Here is a 15318-nt window from a genome sequence, read left to right as displayed (position 1 = left end):
CTCATCCTCAGGAGCCTTGTCCAGGCAGAGCCTGGCTAATTAGACCTGTGGTCTCCTGCAGTGCTTTACGCCCGGTCACACCTCAGCTACCATTTTTGGTGCTTGACAGCTGGCAGGGTCTGGCAATGCCATTAAGCACGTGGCTGGCAGTCTCACTGCCACACACAAACTTTTCACCCTGTACTTCCTACATCCAGTGATTCAGCTCAAAACTGGCCTTTGTGGAGGAATCAGCCCTTGTCTTAGAGGATGAGCAGCGGAGACTCGCTGGGCTCCAGTGTTTTTTACGCAAAAAGAAAAAAGATTTCACTCAGTTTCCAGTCCGGGCACACTGATGATTTGCTCCCTGTTGCTGGGTTGCTGGATACTCTCACCAGGAGTCCCACTCTGCAACGAGAAGTCTTGTCCCCAGCAAGGACCTGGGAGCCCTGAGCCCACCCTTCCCCGTGGAGACACCACCATAACCACGCAGTGCAGAACAGCCTCCCACAAACCACTTGATGCTTTTTAATTAGAGTATTTTGCTTGGACATATGCTTTTCATGTTACATCGCTTGGTGTGAATACAAAGAGGCCAGCAGACGCGGATACATATGACACACAGGCACACACAAACAGAGTCCCAGCACCCCCCAAAACGGTGGGGTGCATGGGAGGCTGACAGAGCTGTGAGTGGAGGGACGAGGGTGGTGGCAGGGGAAAGCTGGCCCAGGACAGCGCTGGAAAACATCATTGCTATGCTGCATCATCTACTGAGCATGCTGTGGGAGGCAGGGATGGCTGGAGACTCACGAAAGCAGTGGTGGTGGGGATGATGGGCATGTGTCTAAGGACAGGCGGGATCCCTGGGACAGCTGGATCATGGCAGCTGGGGAGGGGAGAGAAGCATCAGAGATGGATGGTGAGAAGGCAGCTTGGCTCCCAGTGTAGCCTTGGCTGGTGTAACCGTGCGCCCATCACCAGAGTGCCTTGGGTAGGGGGACAGTAGAGGAAGGGGATCTCTTAGCAGCCCTGTCTGGCCAGTGGATGTCTCCGTGTAGCATCTCATTCACTTTGGTGAAGCAACCGAGGTCCAAAGTCACTGCTGCATCCCAGTCAGATGTCACGGTCCTTGAGGTCTGGTAGGCAGTCCTGCCGACTCTGCCTGGCACACCATAGTGTTGGGCGACCGAACCCAGCTGAGCTTAACAGAACAACACACAACACCCTACAATATGGACTTTTATGAAAGCAGGCGATCCCAGCCCAATGCACAGGACCAAGAGAGGTCTCCCACATCTGCTGAGGCCCACTTGGTGTTAGTGATGCCAGCACCAGGTCTTGGTGGACAATTCTCACCCCTCTTGTTGCCACACACCCAGGCATGTGCTCCTTCAAAGCCTGGATTTTGGAAAGACACCCCAGGCTCCTTCCCCTGCATCCCCCCAGACACAACATGGCTTCAGCCTCCTCTCTGCTGGCAGGTTCCCTCTCTGCTCCAAAGCAGGCTGGTCAGCACTGCGTGGTGTTGGGTGGAAGATGGGACAACCAGCCAACAGATTAGTACAGCTGAACAAAGACGGAGAAACGCCCACTGAAATCAAGGGCCTGCCCTCGTTGTGAGTGGTTCAGGTCCAGCTGGGACTCGTAAAGAGCCATTTTATACAACAACACACACAAAAGCACAATAAAATCATAGCTGTTTCCAACCCTCATGGCCGAGTCCGTGTTTGAATCACTGCTCAACACAGGCTTGGCCTCAGTCTTCCAAGCATGGGGACTTCAAAACCCCTACATCCATATTGAAGCTTGCAGTAAAGATCCTCCCAGAGTTAATTTGTGTGGACACAAGGGGCAAAAGGAGATAATTCATCTTCCAAGCTTCACTTCCAGCTGAGCCCGTAAGTTGGGAAAGCTGAGCCTTACTCTGCCTCCGGCAATCACGTCTCTGGGGAATCCCTGGGCGAGGGATTGTCCTGCAGGTCGCCCTCAGCCCCGAGTCAGCATCCCAATACCGGCACAAAATGCAGGATTTTTTTTTCCTTTTTAATATTTTAAAAAATAAATAGAAGAAGAAACAAAACTTTAAAATTTGTTCTTTAAATAGTTCCAGCATTGCACGGACAGCACTTTAGTACTCTAGCCTGTTCGATCAGTAGTTTGTTTATTCTGATTCCTAGTTAAAATGTGCTCCTCCCAGCCTGCTTTTTCTTTCTGTCCTTAAGAACACAACGTATTCTTTTGTAATGTCAAAAAACCAAGCACTGCAGTGTTCAGTGGATAGCTTTCCAGCATGGGCCAGGGCTCTGTTACGCTTCTTCAAACCTGAAATGCCCATAACCTCACCAAAAGCTGTTAGCATCCCAATAGTTCTCTCTTACTTAAGAAAAAAACAAAACAAACCAAAACAAGCGACACGCACACACACACACACACACACAAATCCTCTTCCAAGAGCCTTTGCGATGCCAACCATTGGGTTCAGGCAAACCTCCTGTTGGAATGTCTTTGCTCAGTCACTGAGAGCGGTGGTGTCCCCTGGAAATCTTTGAGGTGTGAGAGTCGGGGTGCAAGGCGGGGAAGGAGAACAGGAGGTCAGAGATAGTCGTCTTCGCTGGAAGGGGAGGTGGGGTTTGAGCCCTCAAGGTCAGAGTCCAGCGAACTCCCTGATGGTGTTCGGCTCATCTTCCACATCTGGGAGGCAAAGGTTCTCCCCCAGCTGCACGGGTATCCCACAGGCCTCAGCTGGTGAATTAGCCCCATGGCCACCTGCCAGTGGCTTCTTGCAGTTCACTTGCTACCCTTTGCACTCCTCTGTTTGCTCATGGCTGTTAGCATCTGGCTGATGTACGAGGTCAAAAGATCATCCATCTTGTACCCCTGAGGAGGACAGAGAAGATGTTAACTGCCTTTAGAGCACAGTTTATAGTCTCTGGCTCGTGCCTCCTGAACACGCTGGCTACCTGTTGTTGACTTCCAAGTTTTCAGGTATATTTTGACCTGTTCCACCATTCTCCTTGGGTGAAATGACACCACCCCAAGGAACACAGTCCAAACGTAATTTGCCGTGCTGAGATGGAGGAACTCACTGTCCCAGGATGCTGTTGAGGCTAAGGATGTAGGGAGCTTTGGATGGGGCCTGGATTTTCAACTGGCCAACAAAATCCTGAATGCCTCAAATTAATAACAATTAATCCAGCAGTAATTTTTATGTTTCATGCTTTGGGTTTAAGATAGTCTAGGAGGAAGTTTGTTGCTGTGACTGTTACTGGGGACAAGCTGGGCAAAGGATCTTGGTAAAAGGGCTCAAGAGTACCCCCTGAGCCCACATCTGCTTTAATATGCTTTTCAGTCCAGTGACAGGGAGCAGTGCCTCATGCTCCTGAGATGGCAATGTCCCAAGCACCTCAGGCTTGCTCGTAAATTGGATGATGGACCAAGTGAAAGCCCTGATCCATTGAGCAGAGCCTTGGGAAATCCAGAAGGGAAAAGCACATCAGGGCCTCTTCTAAGAGACCGCTTTCAGCCCAGAGAATCCCTGAGACACAATTTGCTGGAAGCATTCAATTTTGCCTGCCAAAGTCAGGATTTGGTTTAACTGTGCCCAATAATCTTTAACACTCCTTACCAGGGAGGTCTCACAGAGCAGCTTGCTTCCTCTCACCAGGTTGCCAATGGTTATATGGAAGTACGTGTTGCCACTGCTCCAGTTGGAGATCTTGGTGAAGGGGTGAGTGATGAGAATATCCTGGTGGGAACACAAGACTGACACTCAACATCTGAGAGCCTCAACTTTCACAAAGGGCTGCGGGGATCTCTCATGTTCTTGTTCACTTTCCATCAAAGCAGACCAAGGACATCTACTGAGATGAGAGTGTACCATGGCCTCATTGGGAATAGCAGTGAGATGCAAGACTCTGGATCCTCCAGTGCTTGTGGAGGACTGCCGTACTAGAACGACCATGTGTCTGGTGGAAGTAACTAGTAGGAGCTCATTTACTCCAGCTCCTGTCCTAATGTCTGTGAAAGGATTAAGGAAGGAGTGTGTGTATCCTCCAGTTACAGGGCCCTAACAGTTGATGCTCCCAATCCAGCTCCTGTTGAAAAAGGCTGGGCTGGCTCTGTGCAACAGTGAGTTTCTGCTTCCAGAAACTTTTCTGGCTATCTGGGCCTTCTAACTAGGTTTAATGAGAACTCCTGAAGTTCTGAACAACACAGTCTTTGGGGTGACCTCTGTGAGGGGTTGGGAGGTGGGCTCAGGAGCATCTGGTGAACAGATGCTGGTGAACAGTTTTGCTTACCTTGGTTTTGGGATCGATGAGGCTGACTCCATGCTTATTGATGGCTATTAGAAGGATTTCTGGATAATTTGGCTCTGTAGTTTGCTGTTGGAGATGAGATGAACTGGTTAGGGGATGTGTCATGCAAAATCAGACCCCCTTCCTATTTCCTCTCTCCTTGTCTTCTCCTGCCAGCATTTGGTGGCCCATTAACTGCTACCCAGTTACCCTTTAAAGATAAACATAGAGCTCATCAAGGTATAAGCAATAGCCAGGGCTGTCTAGTTAAGTATGCTGACAGCATTGAGTTCCTTGCCATTGGCAAGGAAGAGCTGTGAAAGGCTGGCAACCCCCAGACATCTTCTTTCCCCTCCGGTCCCTCTGCTCCTCCTCATGCCTGCTGCTGTGGACCTCCAGGCTAAGACTACACTGCTCTGTCTCCTTCTGATATTTACATTCAGTTTTGTTCCTGCTGTTAAACCCTTCTCCCAGCCCTGTGCCATGAGGACCTTCAATTTGTTCCATTGATGAGGTAGGGCACAGGGGATGGGGGTCATTTCTTGGCCCTGCCACAGATTTCTTGGCTACCAAGTCACTTTTGGTGGTAAAATCACAGGATATAATCACATCCCTCATGCCATCTAAGAAGGACATGACAGAAAATGGAGTGCCCAATTCAAGGAACTGATGAGTAATTTCAGGAACTTGTTTCCAGCCCAGGCTCACTGTGTGGTCATCGAGAAGATGGAGTTGCAATAAGGTGTCCAGAGTACTTGGACAGACTTCATGACTACTGGCCTCTACTTTCTTTGATGGTGGGTGGTGTGGATTTTGTTCATGGTGCATGTGGACATGTCCCTTGGAAAACTGCACATTCTTCTTTGCCTTGGCAAAACAGAGAATGGCTCTTGGCTCTTCAGCAGCACAGCTAGGAGTATAGAGCCAATGACTGAGATATGCTGAAGCTCTACAACTCCTCTGTATGTGTAAAGATGCAAGGCAGCAATAAACGAGCGTATTGGCCCTTTACTGATGAAGAGTCTCACACTCTTTCCCTGCTTCATCAGGGTTGTCCCAGTCTGGTCCAGACACTGGGACAGCCCTGCGTACCTGGAGCCCCTTTGTGATACAGAGCTCCTGACCTTGGCTCAAATTTGCCAGCGAACCCCCAAGCAGGGCAGTTACCTTCACTTCAAAGAATGCTGATCCAAACGTAGGCCACTTGAAGATAATCTTTAGGAAGGCAAGTTTGGCTTCTTCTCTTGTTTTGCCCGCGTGCTTATTGTAGTATGCCACGATGGACTGCAACAGAGAACACAACAGAGCTGGAGGGTTTGTACTGCCTAGCACCAGGGATGTTTGCAGGGAAGGAGCATCAGTCCCACAAAGATGGTCAGTTCTAGTCTCTGCTCCAATGAACACTTCACAAAAGTGCTGGCTGGTCACTGGAGCAGGGCCTGGAACTGAGGCAGGTCCTTCTTTCTTAGATGAGCTGTGCTGGTGACTCCATTAAAGGGTTTATAAATTTTAATCCTCCAATTTATGCAGCAGAGGAGACTGAGAGACCTTCAACTCAGAGAAGCTGATAGCTCGCTGGTTAAGCACATGGCTGAGTTCAAGTCCCAGGAAACAGAAAGGACTTACTTACAAGACTATTTCTTGACAGTGAGGCACTTATATTATGGCTCTAGACCTGTCTGTACCTGGTCCACAGCTCTCCCTGTGTAAAGCAGGGAGAATTACCCCTGCACTCAGTAGTCTGCCTTAAACAACACACCTTTACATGGGACTGTCTCCCAACATGTGTCCTTACGGCGCTGCATCCACCACTACAGCCACAGCCACGTGCAGCACAAACAGAACCCACTGCAAGGCATGTGTGTATGACCATGCATGTACAATTCCTCCTCTTGGTGATGTTGGGGAGGCTGCAGCTCTGCTAAGGCTCAAGAAGGACCATGGGTCACTCATTCTGGCAGCCCCACTTCAATGCTGAATGCCAGACAAGTCACCCGAGAGGCTGGGCTTCCCCCAGCCAGGCCTGGCATATGACTCAAGATGCTGTTTTTACCCTTTTCCAGTCATCTGGAGAGAGCTGCCGGATGAGGTCCTGAGGCACCAGCTCCTTCAGGAGCTTGGGGATGCTGGGGAAGTAGGACTTGTCATCCTCAAACTTCACCCGGTAGATGAGAGCTGCCAGCTGCAGGACCTCTTCCCGTGTGCACTTGTGGTAGCCGCGCAGGTACTTTGGTAACTCCTGCATGGAGGAAAGAACGATTCAGAGATTGAGGACCATGGACCTTCATCCTTAGATGTTAAATGGTGTCTGTGGAGGTCTCCAGCCCCTGGTTAAGAGGCTGTGCCCTGGTAACACTCGTAGTAGTTGCGTTGAGTGTGGTGGAGAGTCAGCTGCTCAGCTGAGACCACACTAGATGTGTAAAGATCGTCTCTGGTCTAAAATGGTCTCCTGTTACATGGAACATGGAGGTCCTTAGGTTAGCTATCATCAGGTGTGTGAGCCTACAGTCTTGTTCATCCTCCCTCGTCCCAGGAAAGCCACTCCTAGTAATGGCCACTTGGAATCTATTTTTTTTTCAATTTTAAAAGTCTATTCAGTCATTGTGTCAAGTGACTAACTAACTCAAGCATTAAGGAATACAGTCATATTGGGATAACCACTTTATCCAGGAAAGAAAACAGGGACTGTGTGTGTGCATGGGAGAGAGCTTTGGGACATGATGGTGTCTCTTCCATCCCAAAAGAAACAAGAGCAGAAGAACTGTAATTCCTTACCTGACTGCTGGGACCATCACAGCTCATCTCCATGAATGGAGGTGGCTGAAAACCCTCAGGATGCTTCTGAATTCAGCTTCTCCCATTTCTTGCTGCTCACCCAAGAACAGCTGGCCCAAATCCCAGCTGAGCTGGTTACCCTGAAGTGCATGAAGGCTGCTCCTTGCCATGCAACCCAACAGCGCTCTTTGTAGTGCTGTTTAAGGCAGGACTTCTTTTCATTTAAAGCAAGATTTCGTCTATCTCCAGATAGATGAAGTCTTTCTAACCCATTCCTAATTCCTCCCAAGTGTCCACTGCTATTGCAGGCTCCCAGAGTACCTGGTAATAGTGGAAGATTGAGTCTGCCATCGAGTCCTTTCCAGGTGTTGTGTTGGTCCACAGCTTCTTCATGAAGAACACTTGGTAGGTGAGGGAAGGCACTATACCTGTGCAAAGGAAGGAGGGAGTGGATATTTAAAAGCAATGCTGTGAGCAGCAGCTGGCAACCAGTGTCCCTGCAAGCCAGTGGTGCTCATGTGCCATCACAACCTGCAGGGACAGGGAAAGCGGCAAGGCCAAACGAGCTCTGACCTTGCAGAGAAAACCACATCTTTCCATTGCAAAGCTTTAATGAAATGGAAAGAGTGTCTGGATTCATTTGCACGGCTGTACTTCAATGATAATGCTCATGTCTAATGCAGGACAGAGGAACTGCACCCTGGAGGCACCTGTGTCTTGCAGCCATCGATGCATGCAGCAGAGCTGCAGCAGAGCAGCAGCTCTACCTTGTGGGCAGCAAGGTGAGATGAATCCCACCACTGAAACCTTCCCTCGGGCTGGCCTGGAGAACTGCCCACCAGCAGGTGCTCCTCATAGGGGCCAGGTCTAGCCCTGGAGCAGAGGTCCTGCTGCTCCTGGACAGGTCATCTCCCAGGTGCTGTCCCCAGGGCTGGTGCAGACAGCACAACCACAGCAGTGTAGCCCAACAGATGGGACACACTGTGTGGTCAATCTTGTTTGAAAGGGCTGGAGAGCTCTAGGAGAGCTCTGTGTGAACCACAATGGAGAAAAGTCACTGTTACCATCTTTTGCCGGTCTTGCTTTCTTGATCCAGTCTGTCAGGTGTCTCACAAAGTCAAAGAAGAAATCTCCCTCGGGCACACTGATTACCTGGGGGACACAGCATGTGCTTACAAAGGCTGAGCAAGTGGTAGGAGGCCACAGGCAGGGTCGGCCATTGCCCCATCTCCCCTAGTTGTTGCTCACTGCTTTGTCCCGGTTACACTGATGTGTTACGAACTGCTGACGTGAGAAGGCCACTGCCAGCACCTTGCTGCAGGCTCTGTCTCTAATTTCACCCATTATTCCTTAGTGCAGCTTCCTGTTTCACCAGAGCAATTAACTTCCCTTCATGATGACTATCTCCATAGATTTCTCCCAGTTGCCTGAGGCAGCTCTAAGCTGCACGTTTTTCTTACATAGTGTTTTCTTAGAAACCTGACTCGGCAACAGGCTAGGAGAGCTTTGCCTGCCTGTGTTTTAAGCCCTTTGGGATGATTGCTCTAAGTCAGGGCTGTGGGACTGCAGATCTCACCCGCAGCAGGCTGGATCTGACTTAGAAACACCACACTGCTTGCAGAGAAATGCATCTCACCTGTGAGGGTACAGATAGTTCTGGCTCCACCAATGTGTAGCCACTGGCAAGTGGGTCATCCCGAGTGCCTCGGGGCTACCCCAGCCTCTGGGTGAGTCACTCACCTTGTCGGAGATTTTGACAAAGAGGCTGAAGCCCTCAGAGGACTTTAGGAGCAGCCTGTTGGAGATGTTCTGGCAGAAGTCCTTGGCTTTCGTGCTGGACTCCACCTCAAATGCCTACAAAGAAAGGAAGATCCTCACCACTGCTACCTCAAGGTTAATTTCCACTTTATGCTCTCTTTGAGGAACTCTAGGCTCAGACACATGAAGGGATTTAGGTGCCCACCACCAACGAAATCAGTGACATTGTGGATTGTGGCTCTGGGCATGGGAAGAGACATTTGCAGAAGCTCAGCCGTGCTACTGCTGTACTGTTATGCTTTGTGATGCTCTACCTATATCCTGTGCTGGCTTATCCAGGGCTCCCCGGCAATGCAAGAGATTTTTCTGATCAACAGTTCGGTCTCAGAGCTATTTGTCTAGAAGGAGATATATACCTCCAGGGTGATTTGTCCCAGCTGTCACTCCATTGATGATGGGGAAGTCAGATGCCTGGCTTAGACCAAATGCCTGACTTGTGGATAGCTGAAGAGAGGAGAGATGACTCCTGCTTTACGTGTCAATGGGATATCTAAAGGACTGTCCCACTTGCATGCAGGTCCCAGCCCCTATTTTGCCTTTTGAGCTGTGCTCGGCATTTACCTCACCTCAGTTTTGCTCTGCTCACTTAAAGAGATTCAGTTCATAGCAGTCTAAGGAATTTAAGCTTCTGACCACCACATGCATGACTGTGTTAGCCTGAACCAACAAACCACCAGGACCCATATTCCATATTCCACAAGAGACTGGCCTGGAGCTCAGTGCTGCTGGTGTTCAGCAGCCCTTTGGTGCAGATGCATGTTGTACCGGGGTGATGCTCCTCTGCCAGTCTACCTGTGGGACTGCCATGGCCAAAAGGATCACAGCAGACCCATCCAAGTGCAGAAGTCCCCACTGCCTCCTTCTCCTGGCTCTCACACGGATGCATGTGTGTAAAGCAGTGTCACACTTCTTGCTGGTGGCATAGAAAAGATACTCAAAGTGATGAGAAATCCCAGCAGTTGTCCCAACTCTCCATTACAGATAAACAAGGGCACATACAGCTGCAGGAGAGGAATCATCCTTTTCCTTCCATGGATGTGCACTGCTTTACACATAAACCCACTTGGAAATCCAGGAATTTAGTTGTGCCCAAGGGCATGAGGGACGAGAGGGATGTGAGCCTCACAGGAAGTCTAATCAGTAGCATGAGACAGCAGGATCTGCAAGGACATGCATATCTGCTCTGGCATCAATATAACTAGCTGCTTTATTAGCACATAAGATGCTTAATTAGAGGTTCTTGAGTGCAGGTATGATTTCTGTGTCATCTCAGGTCAGAAGGTATAATTTCAGTTACCTACTTGCTAGTGCTGCCATAGCCTGCCCAGTCCCCACGGAGCCCCATCACGGTACCCTGCTGGGGATAGTAGGGTGGACAATGTCTGTCAGTCTAGGCTGCAAATAGCTGATATCCAAGGCTTGTGAGCCACGGAAAGTGAATGGAGATGAACCCACCCGGTTTCCTTCTTTCTGGTGTTATACGATAAAGCCTTCAGTGAATACCAGCACAGCACCCATGTCTTGAAAAAAGTGAATTGCAGTAAATCAAACCCCTGAGCTGGTTGGGGTAGATAAGGATGGGTTTTCCTTACACTGCTCTTGTCCAGAGCCTTCGCAGAAGGCTCTGAGTTTTTCTGAATCAGAACCAATGTTAGCCTCTTCTGAGATTTTCATAAGAAAATTGACATCCATCCTGACAGAAAAGAATTTCCTTCTCCCCTGTTTACCTCATCGGTGTCATCAGGGAAGTAAACCTTGTGGAAAATTTGGGTGGTTTTGTGTTGAATGGCTTCCACTTCTACCAGATGAGGCGGGTACTTCCTGGATCCATTCCTGCAAGAGAGGAGGTGGCAAGTGCCACAGCATCAAAGCAAGACTCCTTCGTTTAAATCTTCCATTTTTATACATATTCTTTTATGAGTAACTTCGGCTACTTTCTTAATATTAGGTTCCCCCTCACCCCCTAAAAAGAAAAAAGAAAAATTGTAATGGGCAATGTGTATTTGCTTAGGTTGTAGGTGACTTAAATGGAGCTGACAGGACAAAGTTGAGTTAATTAATCTCTATTTTTCCCCAGACAGTTTACCAGTGATATTTTCCACGTGATGTCCCTTTCGTTCAGCTTGGTTGAATGCAGAGAGAAGCTGTGAGCTTTCACTGTCCCCTCAACCACCCTAATATCTCCTACTTGTATTTTTTCATGCATATTTGGATGCTGTGGCATGGCCAGGACTAGGAGGTCTTTTGGTGCCATACCTCAGGGCCTTCTGGAGTCTCTGGATGCAGTCTGCCGCCAAGGGGTGATGTTTCCGGGACTGCAGGAACCTCTGGACATGGGGCAGGAGGATGTTACTTGGAGGGAAAAGGCCTGTACACAACCACAACAGCTCCCAGCCTTTCTCTTCACTGTACCTACACAAGCAGAGGCCCAAGAGGAAAAAAATCACTCACGGCATGGACACGTCAGATCTGCTTTGCCCAACACAGGCTAGTGCATTTGGGCCAAGGAGAATGAATGATTCTCACTTGATGTGGTTGTCTGTGAGCTGCTTGAGGGTCTGGCAGTAGATTTCATCCTTCAGGGGTTCGGCTTTCAAGGCACCTTCAAATATTTGGTCTGTCAGCTCATTGACTGAGCGAGTCCTTTTGGATGGGTAGTCACCCATATACTTCAGCACTGGTGGGAGGCAGGAGTCAAGGATCAGCTAACCGGGATGTTTGGAGAAGCCCTTCTGTTGATGATGTGATTAAAGACATCCTACATGTCACTACAGAAGTGGCTGCAATTTGGTGAAGTGGGCAGAGTGTATGGTAAAGGCTTTAAATTGATTTAGGAGATATCCAGTGAGCTCACTTCTTTTATAATGCATCATCTCAGGTTGAAAGAATTGCTTTGGGGTCAGGATGCGTAGACCTAAGAAAGCTGCGTGTGATCGTGTGTTACATGATCACACATACAGGCACCGCTGTAAAAGATCAGATTTTTAGCTGGTGTCAGACACCAGTCAAACTTCAGTGACATAAACCAAATGATAGCCTTCACCATCATGTCATATTGCAACTATTCGGCAGGACAACAGGCCACAGTTTTCTGAATTAACATGTATGACACAGCAAAAGGAAAAGGGCTTCCCCAGACGATGAAAGGATATCAATGAAGGCCATGCAGGCTTCTTGGGACAGCTCCTCGCTGCCCAGGATCTTCTTCAGCAACGGCTGTTTGATGGGTTCACGGGTGTAACACCACAGCTTGTCCTTCCCACGGCTCTTGGTGATCATCACCCGGCTCAGGGTGTGCTTGGGAGGTGGCCTGGTGGAAAGGCAAAGCAAAAGGAAAGGTGGAAAGGTTACAAAGATAAAAGGGACAGCTGCAGACAATGTTTCACCTGGGAAGGTTGTTCACAGCACCTTGTGTGGCCACACCTTGTGTGGCCACACCACACATGTGGCCAACGAACTCCTACACCAAATGGAAATTCACAGTTCAGCAAGTATCCAGCTCCAGTTCTCCCCAAAGATAACCATTTGTACTTTCCTAGGGCTCAGAAAAGTCCCTTATGGACCCTACCCAAGTACTGACACCAAACCAACTTTCTCTACCCTAAAAAAAACACAAGAGGAAGGATGATGGCAATGGATGGTCAGGGCAGCAATGCTGAAAGAATAATGCCTAGCAGAACAAGCCTACCAGCGTGAAGACATCCCAGAGGAGCTGGTCTGCCTGTTTGGATTGCCAGCCCATCTGAACAGGAGTGAGAGTTTTGGGATCAGTCTGGTCAGCAGTGGTGCACATTTAAATATTTGGAGCTGAGATGAAAATGCCCACACTTAATTAAGCTGCTGCCTATATGGTGTGAAGCTGTGTGTGGGGTCATAGAAAAGGAATATCAGACCACTAAGCACAGCCTCCAACATAATACTGAATTTCATGTTGTTACACATATGCTGAGCCAACCTGAAGAAATCCTTCATAAAACCTTGTCTGTGGAAAACCTGCAGCTCAAATGCCATGACCTAAACTGGAGTTTGCAGTTGTACAAAGTCACACAAAGGGACATTTAGAGTCTTTTCCAGTAGCCAAAAAATTCCTGATTCTGAAGCTACCTGGAGATGTATTCTTACTCCTATAACTTTTGAAGATGGTTTAAAAAAATCACCTAAAATAATCATAGGAAAATTCCTCCAAGGTGTATGGCTTCACCCTCTCTTCACTGTCTGAAATTGCCAGCTGAGACGTTCTGATAACATCTTGTCGTTGGTCAGGGGTCATCGTGACCAGTGCCTGTGGGATGAAAACGTCTCTGTCACCCGATATATTTGATATAATATGTATGATTTATTCAGAGAGAGGAAGCAGATACAAAATGAAAAGAACAGTGAGTAAGAATAACCCATTAATTCCAGTTAATAGTCAGTAAGAACTGTGCAGTTGTCATTTCTCTGTGCCATTCTCAGTCACTAATGCAAGGATAACAAATGTTTCCACAGTGTGGATCATTTCCTAATGAAGATAATGTGCTTTCGGTCCTACAGCTCCGTATGTGAATGTGCCCACCAACCCCAAATACACCTACAAGTAATCAGGCCAGCTAGAGAGATGTAGCAGGGTTCATGGATATTCCAAGTCACAAGCTTGTGGTGTTCAAAGACCAGAGAAAAGGCAGAGACCACTTCTGCCTTGGACAACTTAGAATCATAGAATCATAGAATCGTCAAGGTTAGAAAAGACCCTTAAGATCATCGAGTCCAGCCGTTAACCTAACACTGCCAAGTCCATCTATACCATGTCCTCGAGCACCATATCTATCCATTCTTTAAATACCTCCAGGGATGGATACTCAACCACTTTCCTGGGCAGCCTGTTCCAATGCTTGACCACCCTTTCGGTGAAGAAGATTTTCCTAATGTCTAACCTCAGCCTCCCCTGGCACACCTCTCAGCCACTCTGACATCCACCTTATTGTCAGGGAGACTCTGGCCAGATCTAAGCTCTTCAGAAAGGCTTTGACCTCCTTGGGCTTTGTAGCAGGTTGTGCCATTCTGTAAGACAACTTACCACGATCTCCAGTGGAGGCATGGTGACTGTAGGCAAGACGTAGACGGAATCAGTTGGGAAATCCCCTCTCTGCTTGGTCCGTTCATTGAACCCATTAGCCCACCCCGAGTTCATCACATGTTCTCCCGTGTCCTGGTCCAGAACTATGAGGTCTCCTTTGAGGAAGCTGAGGAACCCAGATTCTTCTCCCACTGCAAGAAGAACAACCATTAGTTTGATTTTATTTTTTTCCAAATCCCTTTGGAGTAATTAATCTACCTTTATGTTTGCCACTGGGCTGGGCCACTTACTTACCAGGGTTTGGGTTATCTTGGAGAGTGACCACGTACTTGGATCTTTTCCTTAGTCCTTCAAGGAAGGTCACCACCAGGTCCCTGATATCCTCTGCATTGTTGGAGGTGAAAGTGTATTCATCGCCTTTGATGGTGGCCAAGGTGAAACTCTGCCCTTGCAGCTTTCCCCCTCTGGGATATATTTTTATAGGAGACATAAACAGAAAAGATAATGCCATCAAGAGGCAAAGCCTGGAAAAAGACTGTTTTAGGGTGACATCACGAGCTAAGTCTTACCTGCTGCTTGACACAGCTGTGACCTCTGGGAAAGAGAGCTCTAAGAGAACCTGCTCCTGTTCATCCACAAAGTACACCCCTGTCCAGTTGACAGCTACAATCACATCATTTTTAGGTAGGCTTGGCCCTGGATTGATGACAAGACATACAATCAGTTCAAGAAGGGTCTTAGGACATAGAAAATTTGTGCATTTCAAGGAGGATGCAATGACCAAAAAACTCAGTGTTATTTTTAGTAAGACGAATAGTGGCAGACTCATAGCTTAAATCATAGAACCATAGAATCATAGAATCATTAAGGTTGGAAAAGACCCTTAAGATCATCGAGTCCAACTGTTAACCCAGAACTGCCAAGTCCACAACTAAACCATGTCCCTAAGCACCATGTCTACCCTTCTTTTAAATACCTCCAGGGTTGGAGACTCAACCACAAAGCCATTAAGCCATTGATAATCAGGATGCACCAAAAAATAACGTATCTAAAAAAGACCAGCTGGATGGTCCATTGAGTCTTTTTGTCTGTGGAGTCCCTATCTCTCCTTCCTGTTGCTTTGGAGCATCCTGTGCTCTGGGGATGTGCTCTACTGACTCACCTGAGAATTTGAAGGCTTCATAAAAACGAGAAAACAGCAAAGGCCACTTGAAACGTGCAAAATCCACTACCTCTTCCTTGACTTTTTTGGGGTCTGCCCTCTTCTGAGTATAAATTCCCTACAGGCAAAGCAAATTACAACCAACATGAAGCACAAAGCCAGTTATAGCCAAGAAGAGAGCAAAGAAAACCAATTCATGTCAGCTGAAGATCTTAGAACTGATATTTAGG

At 48.1% G+C, this 15318-nt stretch overlaps 1 protein-coding gene across 1 annotated transcript in view; it reads right to left on the bottom strand.

The window, feature by feature from the left end:
* Positions 1 to 2769: 2769 nt before the first annotated feature.
* MYO7A (myosin VIIA) overlaps positions 2770 to 15318 on the bottom strand; it is a gene marked incomplete at its 3' end in the record, with an annotated part of 64204 nt that continues 51655 nt past the window's right edge. Inside the window, exons 31-47 of the mRNA XM_082334162.1 lie at positions 15089 to 15206; positions 14496 to 14622; positions 14221 to 14390; positions 13927 to 14117; positions 13028 to 13152; positions 12020 to 12180; positions 11397 to 11547; positions 11127 to 11282; positions 10598 to 10703; positions 8793 to 8906; positions 8117 to 8204; positions 7374 to 7480; positions 6331 to 6516; positions 5445 to 5561; positions 4281 to 4364; positions 3608 to 3727; positions 2770 to 2859 (exon numbers count right to left, since the gene is read on the bottom strand). Coding sequence (XP_082190288.1) covers positions 2770 to 2859; positions 3608 to 3727; positions 4281 to 4364; positions 5445 to 5561; positions 6331 to 6516; positions 7374 to 7480; positions 8117 to 8204; positions 8793 to 8906; positions 10598 to 10703; positions 11127 to 11282; positions 11397 to 11547; positions 12020 to 12180; positions 13028 to 13152; positions 13927 to 14117; positions 14221 to 14390; positions 14496 to 14622; positions 15089 to 15206 — 2211 coding nt within the window. The remainder of the gene's footprint in view (positions 2860 to 3607; positions 3728 to 4280; positions 4365 to 5444; positions 5562 to 6330; positions 6517 to 7373; positions 7481 to 8116; positions 8205 to 8792; positions 8907 to 10597; positions 10704 to 11126; positions 11283 to 11396; positions 11548 to 12019; positions 12181 to 13027; positions 13153 to 13926; positions 14118 to 14220; positions 14391 to 14495; positions 14623 to 15088; positions 15207 to 15318) is intronic.

Source organism: Platalea leucorodia, assembly GCF_965183815.1.
Source record: "Platalea leucorodia genome assembly, chromosome: 2".
In the NCBI taxonomy this organism is placed as follows: Eukaryota; Metazoa; Chordata; class Aves; order Pelecaniformes; family Threskiornithidae; genus Platalea; species Platalea leucorodia.
Note: the sequence above shows the minus strand (reverse complement) of the source record. Positions and strands in the feature narration are given on the sequence as shown.